The 20286-nt window shown below is 42.0% G+C and overlaps 2 protein-coding genes across 2 annotated transcripts; one reads left to right on the top strand and one right to left on the bottom strand.

Annotated features, from left to right (window-relative positions):
* Nucleotides 1-30: 30 nt before the first annotated feature.
* Unc50 (unc-50 inner nuclear membrane RNA binding protein) lies at nucleotides 31-8378 on the bottom strand. Its single transcript, XM_004669791.2, has 6 exons — nucleotides 8269-8378; nucleotides 6940-7223; nucleotides 5799-5919; nucleotides 3548-3687; nucleotides 3357-3458; nucleotides 31-1944 (listed from the first exon to the last, which is right to left on the bottom strand). Exons 2-6 carry the CDS (start codon nucleotides 7217-7219, stop codon nucleotides 1808-1810), a joined length of 780 nt encoding a protein of 259 aa, XP_004669848.1. The 5' UTR covers nucleotides 7220-7223; nucleotides 8269-8378; the 3' UTR covers nucleotides 31-1807.
* A 78-nt stretch (nucleotides 8379-8456) lies between these two features.
* On the top strand, nucleotides 8457-18336 carry LOC101603055 (cytochrome c oxidase assembly factor 5). The gene is made up of 3 exons (XM_004669792.2): nucleotides 8457-8644; nucleotides 13161-13244; nucleotides 16932-18336. The coding sequence occupies exons 1-3, from the start codon at nucleotides 8546-8548 to the stop codon at nucleotides 16971-16973; spliced, it is 225 nt and encodes a 74-aa protein (XP_004669849.1). The 5' UTR covers nucleotides 8457-8545; the 3' UTR covers nucleotides 16974-18336.
* The last annotated feature ends 1950 nt before the right edge of the window (nucleotides 18337-20286 follow it).

Raw genomic sequence — 20286 nt, 5'->3', positions numbered from 1 at the left:
GGAATTTAAATTATTAATCTCAACAGATAATGCTGTAACTAGTATGCTTTATTTCTTTAATGCATGTGAACATACAATGCTTAAAAGACTGGAATAGTATTATAAAAAGAAAAAAACGCAACCAAACCAAGTATTTTGTTACCAGTACCCTCATACCAACTCTAGCTTGCTAAAATGAACTCTTCCTTATAAAATGAACATTCCCTTTTCCACATTGTGCATTATATCACTCTTAGTAGACAAGCAGGAGTGGGCACTCCAGATTCTGTTTAAATTAAGACAGTGTCCCAGACAGTAACCTCAGTGTGGAAAGGCATGTTTGTACAGAGCATCATTCCCACTGTTAACACTGCCGGAAAAGTAAGGGGATAGCGGTACTGACATTGTTCTAAAAGTAAGGATTGCACATTGTAGTGAACATTTTGAATACTCTTGGGACATTAAGGAGGATATTTCATTGTCATTTGCTCCTAGTTGTTTCATTGTATTAGTAACTAGCAAACTGTCATGGAATCAAAAGTTTGGTACTTTAGTTTGATTAGCATTCCATTATTGGTTTGAAATGCTCAATGTTTGTTTAAATTGACGAAAATCTTTTTTGAAGACATATTCTCTGAGCCTTAAACATGGCTGACACGGACAGTCCAGTCTGATGCTGTGACAGCAGACGAGACCCTTTACTTTCAGCACAGACAGTAATGTTTTCTAAGCGATCAGCAGTCTGCCCAGCCACACAATTATGAACAACTGAAGTGCACCCCATTCAGAACACTTCCTCAGAAGGTGACCTTTCATTTGGGAATGTTTCTGGAGCATCTCTTGGGGAAGCTATGTGAGGAATCTCTCTGCTAGGTTGTATAAGATTGTTTTCCTTCTTAAATGTTTTGTACATATTTTCCTTAAAATGTCTTGATGGGTTGAATAATTAATATCTCCAGTAATATTTTAGGTACCTGTTGGATTCTTAAAGGAAGATTATTTATTTTTGAGTTTGCTGCTATAATTGAAAACCAGTAACTGGTCTTGTTGATTGTGCCTTTCATCACTGTTTCTCTGTGCCACAAGCATTCATGTCTATTTGAAATAAAGAAGTTTGAAATGCCATGTTGACTTCAAGATTCCTTCTAATAAAAACCAAAATAGGGGAAATTGAGTGAGTAGAAGGTTTGTGTAGCACTAGTACAGTCAAATAGCTTATTTGACCTATTTTCAGTTAGAAATAGTATACCCCTTATTTGGGTCTTATAGCCTTCAAAGGAAAAGAAAATTCTGCTATCAAGACAGCAGTTATCAGAATTTATATTTCACTTTATTTTACACACTCCAACTCTCAAGAGTAGTCCCCATGGGCCTTGTGGGTCTGGTAAGTATACTGGGATTTTACATAAGTAGGTACCTTTAACTGCCCTGGTATTCTGGCATTTGTGTTTTGTGTGTTAATGGTGTCAGGGACTCTTGTACAGTAGTTCTATGAGAGTCACACTGCAAGCTAAAAAGGCCTCTGAAGGTGAGAGCAGATTATGTGGTCTGTGTAAATGTTTAAAGAAGAGCTCATTATAAATGAAGCACCTTGCCAACAACAGAAGTGTGTGCTATTATACAGAGCTTGTGTACAAATATTACAATAAAATTTTTAGCTTAAAAATATTTATTATAGAAATGTACATTTAATTAGTCTTAAGGAATGAACTATAGTGCTATCACCTCAAGTTTATAAACTTTACATCTTTAAGATATCTACAAAGATAAGTTTATTTACAATCTTTACATGAAATCAGTAACACTGTGGACAGACTATTGTGAGTTTTCATTTCACTCTGTACTTGTAGAAGGAACACAGAGTGTGGGTGAAGTTCCAGCCCAGTGCCAGCGATAGCCCATACAGCAGAATTAGAGGTGCAAATGGGTAGAGGAGAATTACTGTATTTTTCAAAAATGGCAATGCTGAAAAAGAAATCCAAATGGACTTTTAGATGAGGAAATATGACTACAAAATTAATATTCTGAAAAAAAGTTCAACACTTGGAGCCAAAGGAATGCATTTTTCGTATTAGTAACATAATGCTGTTTGTAGACTATTCATGAGAACAGTGATGCCCAGGAAGGCTCTCTGATTTAAGTTAGTGTGCCATCTTGACCTAATGCATTCATTATGGCATTTTTGAACAGATCAATGACATTAAAGGAAAAACAAAAACTTTCGGTCATTTGAGGTTTTACAGTAGAAAAAGTATCATACCTCAATTTGAGAAGGTGTGATCTCAACTAGAACCCTGAATTTTATGAAAGAACTAAGGCTCTGCAATATAAATTCCCATGTCTCTTTCTCACTGCTTGGTGAGACCCTGTCCCATGCATTCTGATCCAGCATTTCTCATACAGGAAGTTGCTACAGAGAATGTTGAACTCAACCTGTTCTGCAGGCAGAGGAGTGTTGAGGCCCAGAGTGCTGCTGAATGATACATACCACATTTAATATTTTCTCTAAATATGTGAAACCTGAATTTCAGCAGTCACAAACCTCTCCCCTGGACTAAATAAAGCCCTCCCAATACCCAGAACAAGGCAGCTGAATCAGGGGATTGATACCTGGCACATGGGTTAGGGTCATGGATGGAGGTGAGACAGCTCCAACCAGGAGAGCCGGTCAGTTAGGAGCTGTTTATATTAACCAGTAAGGCTCCCGGTCATCCAGAGTAACAGCAAAGGAAGAGCTGGAAAGCTCTGGATAATCATGTACTCAAGATCTCTAGACCTCAACAAGGGGGATTTCTTTTTCTTTGGTAGTGGTGAGGGATTGAGCACAGGACCTTGTGCATGCTAGACCGGCTCTCTACCATTGAGCTACATAACCAGTTTGAGGTCCTTTCTTGATATAAATTTTAGAGTAAGATGTCTTCATATTAAGAAAAATACTGGTGACAGGATTTAAGAGTAAATAGCCAAATGCATTCCGGAGGTAACACTAAGACTGATCTGTTTCCTCAGTGTCCTATTGTTTGTAATGCACCACAGAGAAGCAAGAACAAAATAGCCAGATTCCTGCCTAAAAACTAGTGATAAACAACATGATTTAAGATCCCCCCCCCCAAATTACAACAGTGTTATAAACCAGCTATGCCAACTTCTAGTTGTATAACAGTGGACAAGTTAAATCACTTTGTGCCTAAAATGTCCTCATTGGAGAAATGGGAAATGGGTTCACTTGTATAATGATGATGAATATTACCTAGAATAATTCCTACAAATACTTGGGATGGTATGTGTCAGTATGCTGTGGGGGTAAACTATAAATATACTGTTACACTTTTCCCTTTTCTGTTATGTTCTATCAACCAAAACTTGAAGTTACTTACCACTGTATCCTAAGAAGGTTACGTAGATATAATAGCCAACTGCAATCAACCACAAAGTGTTTCCAACTAAATATCCAATAAATGTGTCTGTTAGGATAACATCTGCCAGGAGAGATGTATACATTGAGTCTCTATGAATACATATAGTGAAAAAGACTGTGATAACACTTGAAAAATAAGTAGCAACTTACGGTTGATGAAAAAAAGCTGGATAAAATGCAAAATGACCAGCAGTGGGTAAAATGCATTGAGATGCACATCGAAGGCATAGCCCCATTCCACATCAGAGTCTCTGCTTTGGCGTTTCACTAAGTACTTGTTAGAGATGAACCTGAAGAGCAAAAGTAAGATTTCTTGTACAATGCAATACTAGTACTTCTATATGCCAGACACTATCCTAAATTCTGGAGATGGAGCAGTAAATGAAACAGATACATATCCTTGCCTCCAACTTGTGGGAAAAGACTGACAATGGTAAAAATGGATGTCAAATGGCTTGTGGGGGAAAAGAGACTAAAATCCCAAGGTGTGATTTTTATTATTTATTTATTTTGTTTGTTTTTGTTTTTCTAGGTAGGGTCTTGCTCTAGCCCAGGCTGACCTGGAATTCACCTGGTAGTCTTAGGGTGGCTTTGAACTCACGGAGATCCTCCTATCTTTGCCTCCCAAGTGCTGGGATTAAAGGCGGGCGCCACCACTCCCAGCTCCCCATGTGATTTTAAATCTGATGATCATAGATTTGGACGAAGACCTAAGGGCAGTGATGGTACCAGGCTCATCTGAGGCATAGCTAAGACCTGTGAAGAAGTACAGTAGGAAGCAAGTGGGAGAGACATGGAGCTAAACTATGGTGCCTGTGACTATTTTATTTATTTATTTATTTTTTAAATTCTTGGTGAAAAAAGAAACCCTGTGAAGTTGTAAGAATCAGAAGCCAATCTGATAGTAGACTCCAGGGACAGGATGGGAAGAAGAGACAAAAGGTGAGGAGATGAAGTAGCCTGTCACTGTACGCAGGTAGCAGTGGCAGTGATGTACGCAACACTCTTGAAGGTGGAGCCAACAGACTTAGGGCCTTCCAGTACCTTCCCACCCAGCCTTGAGACTGTGCCATACATACCCTTTCTCCCACTCTTCCTAGTGAGAAGGGAATAAGTGGTTATGTTGTACCTCGCCTAATTTGGCCAAAACCCTGCAGCACAGCTCAGCCCAGGGCATCAAGCACTTATTACATCATAATCCCCCCCCCCAAAAAAAGTAATGAACTTTGTTTTATAAAAAGGTAGAATTAAGCCAGGCATGGTGGTGCATGCCTTTAATCTCAGCACTCAGGAGGCAGAGCTAGGATGACTCCTGGGAGTTCTAGGCCAGTAGCAGGACTACAGAGTGAGTTCCAGGTTAGCTGGGATAGAGTGAGAACATACCTCAAAAGAAGAAAAAGTTAAGGGCTGGAGGGATGGCTAATAGGTTAAGGCATTTGCCTGCAAAGCCAAAGGATCCCAGTTCGATTCCCCAGGACCCACATAAGCCAGATGCACAAGGGGGCGCGCACATCTGGAGTTCGTTTACAGTGGCTGAAGGTCCTGGCCTGCCCATTCTTTCTGACTCTCTCCACCCTCCTCTTTCTCTGTCAAATAAATAAATAAAAATAAAATATTTTTTAAAAAAAGAAAAAGTTAAATGACTGCTGGCACTTGAACCCAGGTCCTTGATTAAAATACTTCATCAAGTTTTCTCTGGTACACATGACCAGCATGCCTCTTCAACCACTGGCTATCTACTCAGGTCACTTGCCATATCCACTGCCCTTCTCGCTGCAGGCCAACCACACAGAAGCACTTTGTGAAAGAACTGAGAGGCCAGACACCAGAGTTATACTCTGAATACTGCTGCTGTTAAATCCAAAGACTAACAGCCTTTTTAAGAAAACCTGTGTGTGGGTGCGTGTTATCTTAAATTCTCAGCAGGAAGGTGCCACATCAAAAATTAAAAGCAACAAACTCTTTCTACAACAAAGCCTTTCTATTTCAAGCATTTTTAACAATTCAAAGTAAGAGTCTGAAATGGCTGTATGCTCACTCGGGCAGCACACATACTAGAACTGGAGCAAAGTAAGATTTCATGAAATGAACCTCTAAGTGTATTTAAACACTATGGAACATTTATGTATAAGATCTGGTTTCCATCAGCAAATGCATAAAATAGTGCTGATCACAGACAAGCAAAACATGTAACTTTTGCATAATTAGGGGTCTTGTTAACATGATATAATCATTTCTATTCACTATTTAGAACATCCTTTAAAGTATTTTCTTATGCAGATACTAAACACAGAAGGACAAGTTATAGAAATCTTGGCAGCCAATCTTCTATCAGCTACTCCACCTCTGAAGAAAACAAATGGAGCCTCACAGTAATGAAAAGCCATGTTATGGTACTTACCACATTAAAGTTGATATCAGAAGGCCAACACCTACACAATCTATGAATACGACCCACAGGAGAAGCTTTATTGTCTCAAAAAATCCCATGTCCAACACAAAGCCAAATCCTACGGTGGACACTGAAAAAGAGATTTATAGGATTCACTCATGTTCTAGGAGTACTTGACACAGTCTGGCTTCTAGATGCCCATAGTATAGTGGGGGACGCAAACTTGAAACAAACACCCCCGATGTATACTGTATACACCCCAAATGTATACCCAGATATATGTTAACTGACATAGACATACATACCACCTAAGTGCAGGTAAGAAGAACCCTTGCCAAGCAAGTTTACCATAACAGCCCAGCATTCATAATAACACTCATATTTTTAAAAACCAGTTAAAGGTGAGAAATACCTAACACACTTCAACAAGCTATAAGTGACTGGGCCTTTTATTACAAAAACAAAAAACTCTCAGATTTGCTTAATAGTAAATGCATTTCCAATTTTAACATTTCTTTTTTATAACATCTGGTATTGATTCACAGTAGTTAAAAAAATAAAACATGGAGTAGTGTAATGGCATATCCTTGTCATACCAGCACTCAGGAGGCTAGGTCAAGAGGCTACTGAATTCAAGGCTAGGCTAGTCTACATATAAAGACCTTCAGCCAGGCGTGGTGGTGCATGCCTTTAATGCCAGCACTGGGGAGGCAGAGGTAGGAGGATTGCTGTGAGTTGGAGACCACCCTGAGAATACAGAATGAATTCCAGGTCAGCCTGGGCTGGGCTAAAGTGAAACCCTACCTTGAAAAACCAAAAAGAAAAAAAAAAAAAAAGTCTAGCAACAACAAAAGATGCTGGAGTGCAGCTGAGTGGTAAAGCATTTGTTCAACACGCATGAAGCCTTGGGTTCAATCTCTAGTTACTCTTGTCTCCTACTTTTCAAAGTCCCCACATAGGAATGTACTCAGGTTTAGGACCTACAACACCACAAAGAATGTAACATTCTTTCCTGTGAGATTTTAGAACAAAAGATACAGCTTCAAATATCCCCAAATCCTAACCTACAATAAATGTTAACAGAAGATTCTCAAATGACATCTAATCTGAAATACTCCACATGTCTTCAATTCTACTGCAGATAACTTACCACAGAGCCAGATACTTAATAGGACCAAAAATGCAGGGTCATCCCTGGCCCACTGGTCCTTTGTCTGCTTCCGATAATGAAAGTTCCTATAAACCCTCTGTGGGGAAGTGAACAGGTAGAGCATCTGCCACGCAGCAAACTCAAAGTCCATCTGCCGAAAACGAAAAAGCCTTCTGAGGTACTTGTAGCGTTTTGCTCCAGCAGTGTGTCTTGCTGCATCCCTGGAATTCAAGACTCCATTCCCATGCATGGAGGAATTCACTGAAGTACTTGGTAACATCTTCCTAAAGGGGAGAGAAAGCATATATTTTACATGAAGTCTTAAGAAACAGTTGGCTACTAGCATCCTCTTTAGAATTGTTTAGCAGGGATGTTATTTTACATTTTCTCCACCCCCCCCCCCCAGAAGGACCAGATACTATAAGCAAGAGGGTTGGTTCTGAGGCTTGTCTAGGGCTGGAGAACTGTTGACTGGACTTCCAACGAGGATGATATCATGTTATTCATAAACTCCTAACATCAGTTATCTGGGGCATATTTATCCTGAGCGCATACTTCACCTCATTCACTGCTCAGATATGCTTCTGACATAGCTACTGTTAGTAGAGGGCAAGTAAAAAGTCATTGGGAGGTGAAATGACATCCGGGGTATGAAGATAGTGACAGAACCAAGACAGCACCTTTGCTTCAAATTCTGTACTCCTAAAGTCCAAGATTTTAAACCTTAGTTTAAGTTGAAGATGTAAAATAAGCATTTTATTCTCATAGGTCAATGGGCGATAGGCAGCAAGCTGCTAGTTATTCAGAATATGGTATGAAAACAAAGCACATCCCAATCCCTGGTGTGTCACTACCAGAATAGTTAAGCACGAGGAATGACAGCGCGCGAGTCCAGTCCAACCAGTGCGCAGCTGGGCGCGCTGGTCACTGCCCCACCCCCCCGCCCGGCCTGCCACCCCACTTCGCAGGACTTCCGGACACCAGAGCGCCTGGCCCGGCCAACAACTGTCCATGACCCGGGGCCGCGGATGCGCAGCCAAACGAACGAACGAAAACACAGACCGCTCAGCTCTATTTGCACTACGAGCAAGCAACGAAGTGGTCTCAGTCTGTGTGTGCCCCACACAATATTCTCGACCTGCTTATGTTAAAAGCGAATCCTTTTTCCGGGTCGCCAATGTAAATGGGCGTCTTTGATTTTATCGGGCAAGTCCACCGCGGGCCTAGGGCTCGCGCGGCCGGTCGTCGGCACCACCTCGGCCGGGTCCAGGTGACACCCGGCCACGAGCTTCCGCGGGAAACGGCACCAGCACGCGTCGCGCACCTCACCTGAACCCCGCGGCGGCCTCCACCTGGGTCCCGGGTACCCCGCCACCTCCGCCCACCAGCTGAGCCCAGCCGCCGCCGGGACAACTTCGCTTCCCGCTACGTAGTCGCCACTCGGCGCGCGTCGCATTGCGTCACGGGCGCGCACTTCCGCTGCGCCTGCGCCAAGCCTGACGGGGGCTGGACTTCCGCCGGCTGTTCCGGTTCGGTCCTCGGAGCTGGTGTCTTTGGCTGGGGCCGGCGGGGTACGTGACCGAGCCAGAGAGGCGAGGCCGCAGTTATGCCCCGGTATTATGAGGACAAGCCTGAGGACGCGGCGTGCGCGGGCGTGAAGGAGGACCTGGGCGCGTGTCTGCTGCAGTCCCGCTGCGTGCTCCAGGTAGCGCGGTCGGCGCTCCCGTCGCGGGTGTGGGTCTTGGGTTGAGCTCTCTGCAGCTGTGGGAGCCTCGTCCCGTCCAGTCTCACCCACCGCCCGGTGGTCACGTTTTTGTAAATATTAAGCCACCCGACCGAGTGTAAGGAGTATTTTGTGTGTGCTGGCACACTGCTAAGTTCTGGAGACGTGGGAGTTCGTCGGTTTTCTTGCGTGCTAGGAAATGACAATCTATAGAGTCAGTTGTGGCAGTTCCATACACCCGGTGAACTGGCCAGTTGTTTCTCTTTTCTCTGTTCCTGTGTGCCTTCAGACTGCGGCCATACCACCCTGAACGTGTCCGAGCCCGTTCAAACAATATGTACCATCGTTCGTCGCACTGATTTGAATTTCTCAGCGAAGTGCTGTACGTTTTGGTGAAAATGAGACTGCTCCATATTTTCACCACTCTTTCTTCCCCTACATTCGTCCCTCCCTACCACCACATGATCTGAATGTCAGTAACGTGTGGTGAGGCTAAAAGTTGACGCTAAACCTGGATCCTAGTTTACAGCTAATGAAATGCAGTAAGGGCTGTGTAAGCATTTAATCAGTTTTTTTTTTTTATTTTTATTTATTTGACAGAGAAAGAGGGAGGGAGAGAGAAAGAGAGAATAGAGATGCCAGGGCTGCAGCTATTGCAGACGAACTCCAGACGCATTCATCCTTTCTGCATCTGGCTAACGTGGGATCTGGGGAATTGAACCTAGGTCCTTTGGCTTTTGCAGGCACATGCCTTAACCGCTAAGCCATACCTCCAGCCCTAATAAGTATTTTTTAAATGAAAAGATCCAGGGGGAGAAATGGCTCAGTCCAGTTTACAGGAAGTGATTTTGCTTTACAATTTGGAAACTTCACAGAAAAGGTAACATTGCTGAGTGTCAAAGGCTAAAATTGAAGTTTTATCAAATAAAGAGATGGGAAGATGGAAGATCCCAGTGACCCTAGTGGCCTGTAGGTCCTGGAATAGAGGACCTGTGTCAAAGTTTGAAAGGAAGGTTTCAGCCACCCATGAAAGCTACTTTGTGTCAGAGGGAGGCACAAGGATTATCTACAATCTGGAAGGCCATGGAGGCAAGCAGCTGAGGGAAGGAAGTAACAGAATAAGCTTGAGGAAAGAAATTCTAGAGGTAGAAGACAATTCTTGTAACAAGAATACCAATTTGTTTTTATTACAATGATTGATCTATCAGATGCCATGGGGTGCCACACTCAGATTCAGGGAACAAATATTCATGGGTGAGACACTTGTATAGAAAGTGAGTCTTTGGAACACTATAAAGGGAGCACAAGTGTCACAATCAGTTTTTGCTACTTATGTGAAAAACTAAATGCTATAGGCAGCAATTATAACCAGGATGCCCGGCAAAAAGTGTCTTCCTCCTCTCCCAAACTCAACTATATGGTCTTATTCATGCTGAATTTGTTCAGCAGCAGCAGCAACAGCAAAAGAAACGTGGTGTTTTAAAATAATTCCGTAAATGGAAGTGAGTTTTCAGTTTGTGTTAAATTTTTTTTTTAATTTTTTATTTATTTATTTGAGAGCAACAGACACAGAGAGAAAGACAGGTAGAAGAAGAGAGAGAGAATGGGCGCGCCAGGGCTTCCAGCCTCTGCAAACGAACTCCAGACGCGTGCGCCCCCTTGTGCATCTGGCTAACGTGGGACCTGGGGAACCGAGCCTCGAACCGGGGTCCTTAGGCTTCACAGGCAAGCGCTTAACCGCTAAGCCATCTCTCCAGCCCATAGTTTGTGTTAAATTAATCCAGAATGGTGCCTTCAGCTAGAGCATAAAAAAGCAGTAGTGAAGCAAAACATTGAGTTTTACAGGTCTAGAACAGTGTCCTACCTTCTTGAATGATTATCTCTGGAAGATACTGGATACCACTCCCCACTAGGGACTCTGACACCAGGGGAAACTGCTGATGTCTTTGCCTGGTCTGTATGGCAACTTCATCTGTGATAGAGACTTTTGGTTCCTTGGCTTTTGGAGTATCAGAAGTTAATATGCTCTTATGGCAGATAGGGTGCCAAAGTTTCTGCTTACCACTGTTTAACCCATCAAATCTAAGTATTTCACTCTGGAAGAAATCTCAAGTTGGGCAGGTATCCTAGGTGCTGTCATGGGAAATAGTCAAAGAACTGTAGGAGCTCAGAGATACTCAAGGTAATTAATAAGAACTCGGGTGATAAAAGATGTAAGTTCCAGGTGTGCTAGTGAGGAGAAGGAAAGAGAAAGCAGCTTCAGAACAATCTCTTGAGATAGGCTTCTTAGGGTTTTATGACCCCTGGGAGACTTCCATTGGGAGTTCATTCACTAGGGGATTTCCTATGTGTCTTCACCAGCAGACCAGACACTGTTGATCATGGTTTTAGGTACTAAATGGGAGATAGTTGCATAAACACTTGTGGGCCTCATTTATCTTGCTGCCACATGATCATATCAGGCTTCCTAACTGTAGTGGTTTGAATGTATGCCCCCTTGGGCTCAGGTGTTTTACTTAAAAATTTTTTTCAACTTTTTTGGCATTTTTTTAAATGACAATTTTCATACATAGAGACAAACCATAATTCCCTCCCCCCTTTCCCCTTCACAAACCCACTCTCCATCATACCCCCCCCCTTCCACTAGTCTTTCTTCTATTTTGATGTCATCATCTTTTCCTCCTATTACAAAGGGCTTGTGAAGGTAGTACTAGGCACTGTGAGGTCACGGATATCAAGGCCAGTTTCTGTGTGGACAATTGCATTGTAAGCAGTCTTACCCTTGCTTTGGCTCTTACATTCTTTCTGCTACCTCTTCCGCAGTGAACCCTGAGCCTTGGAGGGTGTAAGAGAGATGTTTCAGTGCTGAACACTCCTCTGTCACTTCTCAGCACTCTGGTGCTGTTACTGGAAAAATGGGATATCTTCCAGTGTGTTGTTGGCCAGAGAGGTCACAGATACCCCCAAAACATTACAGGCTATTGCCAAGGCTCTTGATTTCCCACTAAAAATAGATGATAAGACCCTATTGCTGAAGATTCCACATGCCAGAGCTGCAAGGTCACTGAGAAATCAAGCTGGACTTAGATGAAAACCCTCTTCCTGTAGACCAGCTGACAGAAAGCTGGAAAAAGGTGTACTGCATGTAGCCTTATGGGAGACAGAAGCCATCAGTGGTGAAAACAGTGGACACTGCAAGCCTCAAGTCTGGCCAACAGGCCAAAAATACTGAACAGGTGCAATAGTGGCAGTGATGGAACTTTCCTCTGGATCTATAAGGTTGAAATAAATCCTCCTCCCCCAAAACTGTGTCTGGTTTGGATGTTCATCCCAGTAATATGAAGCTTTCTACAACACCAACCTATGGAGTAAAATGGGTTAACGGGATAAACATCTTTCAGGACCAACAAACAGTTTTCCATTTGTTTCCTACTACATTGGCTAAAACTTAGTCATATGACCACATCCAGCTCTAAGGATGATTAGGAAACCTAGTTCAGCCATATGCTGGATGAAAGAGGTTGAGGGATATTAAGGAACAACTAGGAGTCATCCATTGAGGGTGGAATTTTAGGGAGGTATCAGCTCATAAATTACAGCTTTTTGTATATTTTAGCCTTTGCTTGCCCCCACATTGTTCATGTGGGCAACACACCCCATCAACAGCATTGCAGCTTGGAGAGGGATGGGATAGTGCAAGGACTTGCTACTGTGCTCCCTCTTAAGAAGCATTGATGTACATGTCAGCTGACCACATAACAGACTAGAAAGTGTCACAATTCCTAGGAACAAGAACACCACAGACAAAACTAAGGGAGTGTGATTGATACTGAACAAGTGAAAGTCAAAATCTGCTTACGGGGAAATCCCTAACTATACAGAGCAGCTGGACGACATCTTCCTGAAAGTGCCAACCCAGATTATTATTAATATTTATGTAGTGTTTAGTACCAACTATAAAAATGTTTTTATTTTAGACAGTGAGTTCACAGTTTAAACCCATAAGGAGATGAAGGGCTTACTTTGTAGATTTCTATAAACATTAACAAGGTGTTCCATAGAAACCAGCTTAAAAATCTACACTTTTGTCTGAGTTTTTTTAAGCTCCAATAACCAAAAGGAATTAAGTAGTATATCTTATATAACCTTAGGTTTTTAATTTTTTTTTAATTTTCTTATTTATTTATTTATTTGAGAGCAACAGACACAGAGAGAAAGACAGATAGAGGGAGAGAAAGAGAATGGGCGCGCCAGGGCCTCCAGCCACTGCAGACGAATTCCAGACGCGTGCGCCCCCTTGTGCATCTGGCTAACGTGGGTCCTGGGGAACCGAGCCTCAAACCGGGATCCTTAGGCTTCACAGGCAAGCGCTTAACCGCCAAGCCATCTCTCCAGCCCGGTTTTTAATTTTTTTAAAAAATAGCTGTTTTCAGAAGGACAATTATTTTGTAATTCATAAGAAAACTTTCACGTCTTTATTTTGTTTTGTGTATCACAGGAAGGAAAATCTCCTCGGCAGTGTTTGAAGGAAGGGAACTGCAGAGCTTTGCAGTATTCATTTTTTGAATGTAAAAGATCAATGGTAAGTGATTAAAGATTTTAAAGTGCTTACATTAAAAATTAGCTACCCATGGGCTGGAGAGATGGCTTAGCGGTTAAGCGCTTGCCTATGAAGCCTAAGGACCCCAGTTTGAGGCTCGAATCCCCAGGACCCACGTTAGCCAGATGCACAAGGGGGCGCACGCGTCTGGAATTCGTCTGCAGTGGCTGGAGGCCCTGGCGTGCCCATTCTCTCTCTCTCTCTGCCTCTTTCTCTCTCTGTCACTTTCACATAAATAAATAAAAATAAACAAAAAAAATTAGCTACCCAGCCGGGCGTGGTGGCACACACCTTTAATCCCAGCACTCAAGAGGCAGAGGTAGGAGGATCGCTGTGAGTTTGAGGCCACCCTGATAATACATAATGAATTCCAGGTCAGCCTGAGCTAGAGTGAGACCCTACCTCGAAAAACAAAACAAAACAAAAAAAAATTAGCTACCTAGGGCCTAGAGAGATGGCTTAGCAGTTAAGGCATTTGCTTGCAAAGCCTAAAGATCCCAGCTCGATTTTCCAGGACCCACATAAGCCAGATGCACAAGCGGGTGCATGCATCTGGAGTTCGTTTGCAGTGGCTAGATGCCCTGGTGTGCCCATTCTCCCCCCCCCCAAATAAATAAATAAAAAAAATATATTAACAAAAACTAGCTACCTGCATGCAGCCACTGGAGGAGATGGAACACTTCTACACTGGCCTCCTGGTCAGTCACCTGTCTTCCTGATCAGGAGGGATCCAGAGACCCCAAAACAAAAACAGTGTACAGTCTAAAATGGGACAGTCACAACTGAGCAAAGATCAGTCCCCTGGTTCCCAAAGAAGGGAAAAATACTTGGCCAGCATGGCCCTGACTCATCCTGAGACAACACCAGTATTAGAAAAGCTATAGGGTACTCCCTGGTCCCTAAAGTCTCCTTTAGAAAGCCATTGGTGACCTCCAAAATGAACACTTGATTAAATTTTGGCTCTCTGCTTAGTCATAAACACTCAGATAAAAATGTATAACCAAAGATGAAGGGATACTTATTAAATAACACAAGAGGGGTCTGGAGACATGGCTTAGTAGTTAAGGTGTTTGTCTGTGAAGTCTAAGAATCCAGGTCCGATTCCCCTATTAAGCCAGATGCACAAGGTGGTGTGTGCATTTGGAGTTCATTTGCAGTAGCTGGAGGCCATGGTGTGACCATTCTCTTTCTCTGTCTGCCTCTTTTTCTTTCTCTGACACTCTCTCACATAACTAAATGAAAATATTTTTTTAAAACACAAGAACTTTTCAAAAGGGAAAACAAGCAAGGCCTTAAGACATATTGGTCCCTCTCAGTTCTGATTCTTCAATCAAGGAAAAACAACCATAGATGTCAAAATGGTCATTTTCAAATCTAAAATATATGACAACTCTAACCAAGGGTCATTTAATAAAAAAAAAAAAATTATACTGGGAACAATGGTGAATCCCTTTTAACTCGTGCCAGGACATCATTAAATAAGTCCTGAGACAAAAAATATATTTGTACAGTCCTTAATGACATCCAGTGGCTCTATGGTACCAACCTTTGGCTCTTGCTGGCCCCAGGACAGATTTAAAAAGTATATTCTGGAAGGCTATTATACACAATATGGGATATTCACCACTATCAAGTTTAAATATTGAATATATATTCCTGATAACTTTGCTAATATTGTCTGTTTTACAAGCCTTAAAGAAACAGATTCAGACCATGTCAGACATTACTTGTGCCATTTGATGAACAGTTCTGTGGGGGATGGGGTGGGAATCTCAGCCAGCTCATGCTCAAATGGTCCCAAAATAATCCAACTCCATCTACCTAGGTCCCCGTGAATGCTTCCCAAGGCTTAGAAGTCCACAAGAAGAAAAACCCTAAAGGAGACCAGTTTACAGTGTGCCCACTTCTCATTAACTCCTTACTTTTATTCCTTCTCTCCAACATTTTCTTCCAAGATTATCTTCCTACACTCCAACAATATACATTTGGAACCCTTTAGAATAGTTCCCCTCCCCAGGAGAAATCTAACTGCCATATGTCTGTGCCCCCATTCAGCCAGAAACAGTTTAAAGCTGATCAGTCCAATGACTGGTCCTCTTTCTTTTAACAGCAGTTAGTGTTTTCGCAAGAAAGTAGGGAATGAGATTAAACATTAGCATTCATGAAAACCTCTAATTTTCTGTTCTCCTTCCCTACTGGGTTTCTGAAAGAGTGAGAGTGAAGTCTCAGCAAGTACAAAAAGGAATTGATAGTGGTATGTGTAAATTTGGGTCAGGTCATTTGGGAGTAGTTATTCATTTATTTTGAGATCAGGTCTCACTCTAGCTCAGGCTGACCTGTAACTTACTCTGGCACCTCAGCTGGCCTCAGACTCATAGTGATCCTCCCACCCCAGCCTCCTGAGTGCTGGCATTAAAGGCTTGTGCCACCACACCTAACTCATTTGGTAGTTATATACAGACCTGTAATGTAGAGGCATAAAGTGTGTGCACTTCTGCCTTATGTAACCAGAAGGAACTGTCAGCATTTGTATTTTGGAATGATGACTAGTTGGAGGAAGGCCCAAGATATTTCCACTGTGGGATTCTGTACTAACATTCCTTGACTTGGAAGATCTACAGATGGGATGAAAACTGAGTCGTTTTTTGGAGAAAGAGAAGTATGAAATCAAATGTGAGAATCCTTTTGAGGGATGGACCAGGGCCTGGTTTTAGTTTAGGATCTACAATGCAAATCCCTCTACTTTGTTCATGAAAGAAAAAGAGGACACAGGTGTTCATGACTCAGAATACTAACTAAAATCCAGGATGTAAAGTGATTGAATTTGGCTCTGGTTTCTTTTCTCAAGTGACAGTTGTCTGACATTTTCCCTATCATTTAAGGTGGAGAGGATTTGCTTGTCTTCCCTCGCATAATTTTGTCAGCCATGTAAAATGCAATCATTAATATTTGTAAATAATTTCAAAGCATGTTTAAATCATTAAAAAGCTATTAAAAGACTAAGCATAGGAAGTGATGATAAGTTGTATTATGTAAGTTATATCAAATAGTAAAATTTTTTGGCCTACCACCAAAATAATTTCTTCCTATGGAACTTCTGGACAGAAGTATTAACTGTTTATGAAATTTTGACTTTACTAACTTTAGACCATTCTGATCTATCTACAACCCATGGGAAGTGGCTGCACTGCGAAGCTTAAAGTCAGAGAACATGTTGCCTGCAAGGATTTTTAATCCTATGATAACTGTGTGTTGCTTAATGTTTTTCAGGGCACTTCCCTTGCAGATATGCCTGCTAGAACATATACTGAGTATACTTCAAAGCAAAGGATCAATGTATTTTGGATTTTAGTTGAGAAGAAAATCTTTACTGACCCTTAAGTGGAACTTTTGCTTTTTATGCTATCTTTATTATTTTTTCCTTGGTAGCTCTTACAAATTATTTTTTTGGGGAGGGGGGAGTCTTGCAAGATGAGGTCTGTACTAAATGGCTCAAGCTTGCCAGTCTGACCTCAGCTTCCTAAATGCTGGTTCTAAGCATACAATACTCTCATGACTACTTTTTGATGTTGTTAAAGCTAATTTACTACTGACATCCCTTACCAAAGTTATGTTTTATTAAATTGTATACTATACCACATATCATTAAATTATATTCTTGTTTTTCAGTTGGATGCCAGATCAAGATTCAGAGGAAGAAAAGGATATTGATATCATTATATTAAAAGCAAGATGAATAGCAATGCAGGGCTTTCCCTGGTCACTAACAGAAAAGCCAAAATAGGAAATGTGATTTTGCTGCATGTTTGGTGGACTGGTTTTTCTCTCCATAGAACACTGAAGAAAATGGATAAAAAATTTTGCTGAAATTATTTTTAGAAGATAAACAATTGAAAATCTATGGGCTGAGAACTTAATGTGTTTTGAAAATTGTTCAAAAGCATAAAGAAGGGCTGGAGAGATGGCTTAGTGGTTAAGGCGCTTGCCTGTGAAGCTTGAGGACCTGGGTTCGATTCCCCAGTACCCACGTAAGCCAGATGCAAGGTGGCACAGGCATCAGGAGTTCATTTGCAGTGGCTGGAGGCCCTGGCATGCCCATTCTCTGTCTGCCTCTCTCTCTTTCTCTCTGCCTCTTTCTTTCACAAATCAATCAATAAAAAGCACAAAGAATGGAAAGATAGTTATTTTCAACCATGACTTTCAATCACAGTCTGTACTAGAAGGCCATGAATGGGACTTTACTATGGGAGACTATTGTCAGGGTTCTTCCATCTCTCGGTGGTTTTCTGTTTGTTGCTTTCATTTCTAGGCTGGGTCTCTATTCATTTCCAAAGAGGAGAACATGAACTTCCCTTTCCAGCATCCACAAATCCAGTCATACTAAAGGACTGTTCCCTGGATCACCTGCTCTTGCATCAGACCCTTGTGATCTTGGCCAAGTTTGGGACTTATGTGACAACTACCGTCAGAATCACGTTGGATTCAATCAGTTGGATTTGGAACAAGCAACAAACCAACAGATGTTCACTCTGAACAACAAACATGCAGGTGAAAACAGTTTAGAATCACAGTAATTTTATTTTTATCACAACCGAGTTGAGAGTCAAGTAGGAATCCAAGTTTCCAACTGGATTTTTGCAGTGAAGAACAATGAAGAATCATTGTTTTATTTTTCATGCTTTCATTGGAACTAAATCAAAGAATTGTGAAGATCACTTGTTATTGTAAATGACACTTCAAATGGTGAGAATTCCCCAGGGTATCAGTGGGGCCTGGGGTGTATATTGTTCCACTGGGAAGGGAAAGTTGATGACTAGTCAGCACTGTTGTATACCAACTAAAGTGCTAGAACATGTTTTGTGTGAGTTTAGGATCAAACCCAGGGCCATGTGCATATTAGGCAAATGTTCTCCCACTGAACCACACCTTCCTTAAGAGTTAAAACTTGTAGAGGCCCCCAACACCTCATCACTGAAGCAGACCAAAAATGAACCCAACGTGGCTCAGGGAAATTTTGCAGAAGAGGGGTCGGAAAGAATGTCAGAGCCACATGTTGGGTCAAGTTATGCAGAGACATTTATTGTACCATTAACTGTGGGCTAACTCCACAATGCATGACCCATGTATCTCAACAAGGAGGAGCCAATGGGGAGGGGGTAGGTCACGGATGAGCCTAATAATGGTACCAAACTGCCTGTATTTGCTGAATAAAAAACTAATTTAAAAAAATGCAAAAAAAAAGCAATTTTGACAAGAAATGTGTAAAATGTATTTGTATAGAATGTCATAATTGGCTTTTAACAGCTTTATGGAGAGTTTTATTTGGAGAAATTCATGTCACGAAATTGAACCTTTGACTATGCAATTCTGTGACTTGTGACAAGTGTGCAACCTTCACCACCAACCAAAACATTTTCCTCATTCTTCTCTAATGAGTGGAATGACATAAGCAGGCCTTCTGTGAGCAGTTTCTTCAACTTACCAGAATGTTCCAAAATTTACTGTATTTGTGTGGATCTGAGTAGAATGACATAAGCAGGCCTTCTGTAAGCAGTTTAACTTTCCAGAATGTTTCAACATTTATTTGTGTAACACCTATGTGTATTTCATCATTGCTAAATAGTTGACATAGACCACATGGTATTGAACTTTGTTTCCACTTTGGAGCTTAAAATTTATTTGTAAGGAGAGGGAGAGAGAAAATGGGCACCCCAGAGCCTCTAACCTCTGCAAATGAGCTGCAGGCACATGTGCTACTTTATGCATCTGGGTTTATGTGGGTACTAAGGAATTGAACCCAGGTCATCAGGCTTTGTGAACAAGCAACTTAACCCCTGAGCTGTCTCTCCAGCCTGACTTTGGGGAGTTTACGACTAATGCTATAACATTTGTGAGAGTTTCACGTGGTGTTGCGGTCAGGTTCACATTGCTGGCAGCAAACACCCAACCAAGAGGGGGCTTGTGGGAGGAAAGGATTTATTCTGGCTTACTGACTTGAGGGGAAGCTCCATGATGGCAGGGGGAAATAATGGCATGAGCAGAGGGTGGACACACTTCTAACCAACATCAGGTAGACGACAGCAGCAGAAGAGTGTGCCAAACACTGGCAAAGGGAAGTTGACTATAACACCCATAAGCTTGTGTCCAATAATACATCACCTCCAGGAAGCTACAATTCCTAAATTGCCACCAGCTGGGTACCTATGTATTCAGAACACATAAGTCTTATGGGGGACACCAGAATTAACCCACCCCACATGAGCATATATTTAATTTCTTCTGTACTCAGATGATATACCAAAGATCAGAATTAGAGTTTTATAACTCCAAATTTCACATTTGTCACAGTGGTTTTACCATGTCACATTCTTTTAAGAATCTTCAGATCGCCAGGCATAGTGGCTTATGCCTTTAATCCCAGCACTCAGGAGGCAGAGGTAAGAGGATCACCATGAGTTCAATGCCACCCTGAGACTACACAGTTAATTCCAGGTCAGCCTGGACTACAGTGAGACCCTACCTCAAAAATAATCTTCAGGTCACCAATGACTTCATATTATCTCCAGCCACTCACTGAATAAGATGTATATAGTTAGTTTTGTAATAGCTAATGGCTTGAGCAGCTTCGTGTTTACTGGCCATCTCTGTGTGGTCTTTGCAGAAATGTGAATTTGGGTCCTTAGTTGTTTTTTTTTTTCCCCCAAATGAACTCCAGACACTGTGTCACCTTGTGCATCTGGCTTTATGTGGGTACTGGGGAATGGAACCTGGGTCCTTAGCCTTTGCAGGCAAGCACCTTAACCACTAAGCCATCTCTCCAACCCATAGTTCCTTTTCTTTTGGGCTGTCTTTATTCTTGGCTTGTGAGGATTCTTACGACTTTTTGTTTTTGCTTATGTCTTTTTAAAAAATATTTGACAGAGAGAGAATGGGCACATCAGGGCTTCCAGGCACTGCAGATGAATTCCAGACGCAAGCGCCCCCTTGTGCATCTGGCTAACGTGGGTCCTGGGGAATTGAGCCA

The sequence above is a fragment of the Jaculus jaculus genome, chromosome 4, assembly GCF_020740685.1.
Source record: "Jaculus jaculus isolate mJacJac1 chromosome 4, mJacJac1.mat.Y.cur, whole genome shotgun sequence".
NCBI classification, from domain to species: Eukaryota; Metazoa; Chordata; class Mammalia; order Rodentia; family Dipodidae; genus Jaculus; species Jaculus jaculus.
This window is presented reverse-complemented; position numbering and strand designations above follow the sequence as displayed.

What these genes read in the sequence shown, in the direction of transcription:
- Unc50 (XM_004669791.2), bottom strand. Translation starts at nt 7,219, where the DNA reads ATGTTACCAAGTACTTCAGTGAATTCCTCCATGCATGGGAATGGAGTC. An exon ending in CTGATATCAACTTTAATGTG is followed by an intron (nt 3,688 to 5,798) that starts GTAAGTACCATA and finishes TTTGCTCTTCAG; the next exon opens with GTTCATCTCTAACAAGTACT. An exon ending in CCAGCTTTTTTTCATCAACC is followed by an intron (nt 3,459 to 3,547) that starts GTAAGTTGCTAC and finishes CTCTCCTGGCAG; the next exon opens with ATGTTATCCTAACAGACACA.
- LOC101603055 (XM_004669792.2), top strand. Translation starts at nt 8,546, where the DNA reads ATGCCCCGGTATTATGAGGACAAGCCTGAGGACGCGGCGTGCGCGGGC. An exon ending in AGTCCCGCTGCGTGCTCCAG is followed by an intron (nt 8,645 to 13,160) that starts GTAGCGCGGTCG and finishes TGTGTATCACAG; the next exon opens with GAAGGAAAATCTCCTCGGCA. An exon ending in TTGAATGTAAAAGATCAATG is followed by an intron (nt 13,245 to 16,931) that starts GTAAGTGATTAA and finishes CTTGTTTTTCAG; the next exon opens with TTGGATGCCAGATCAAGATT.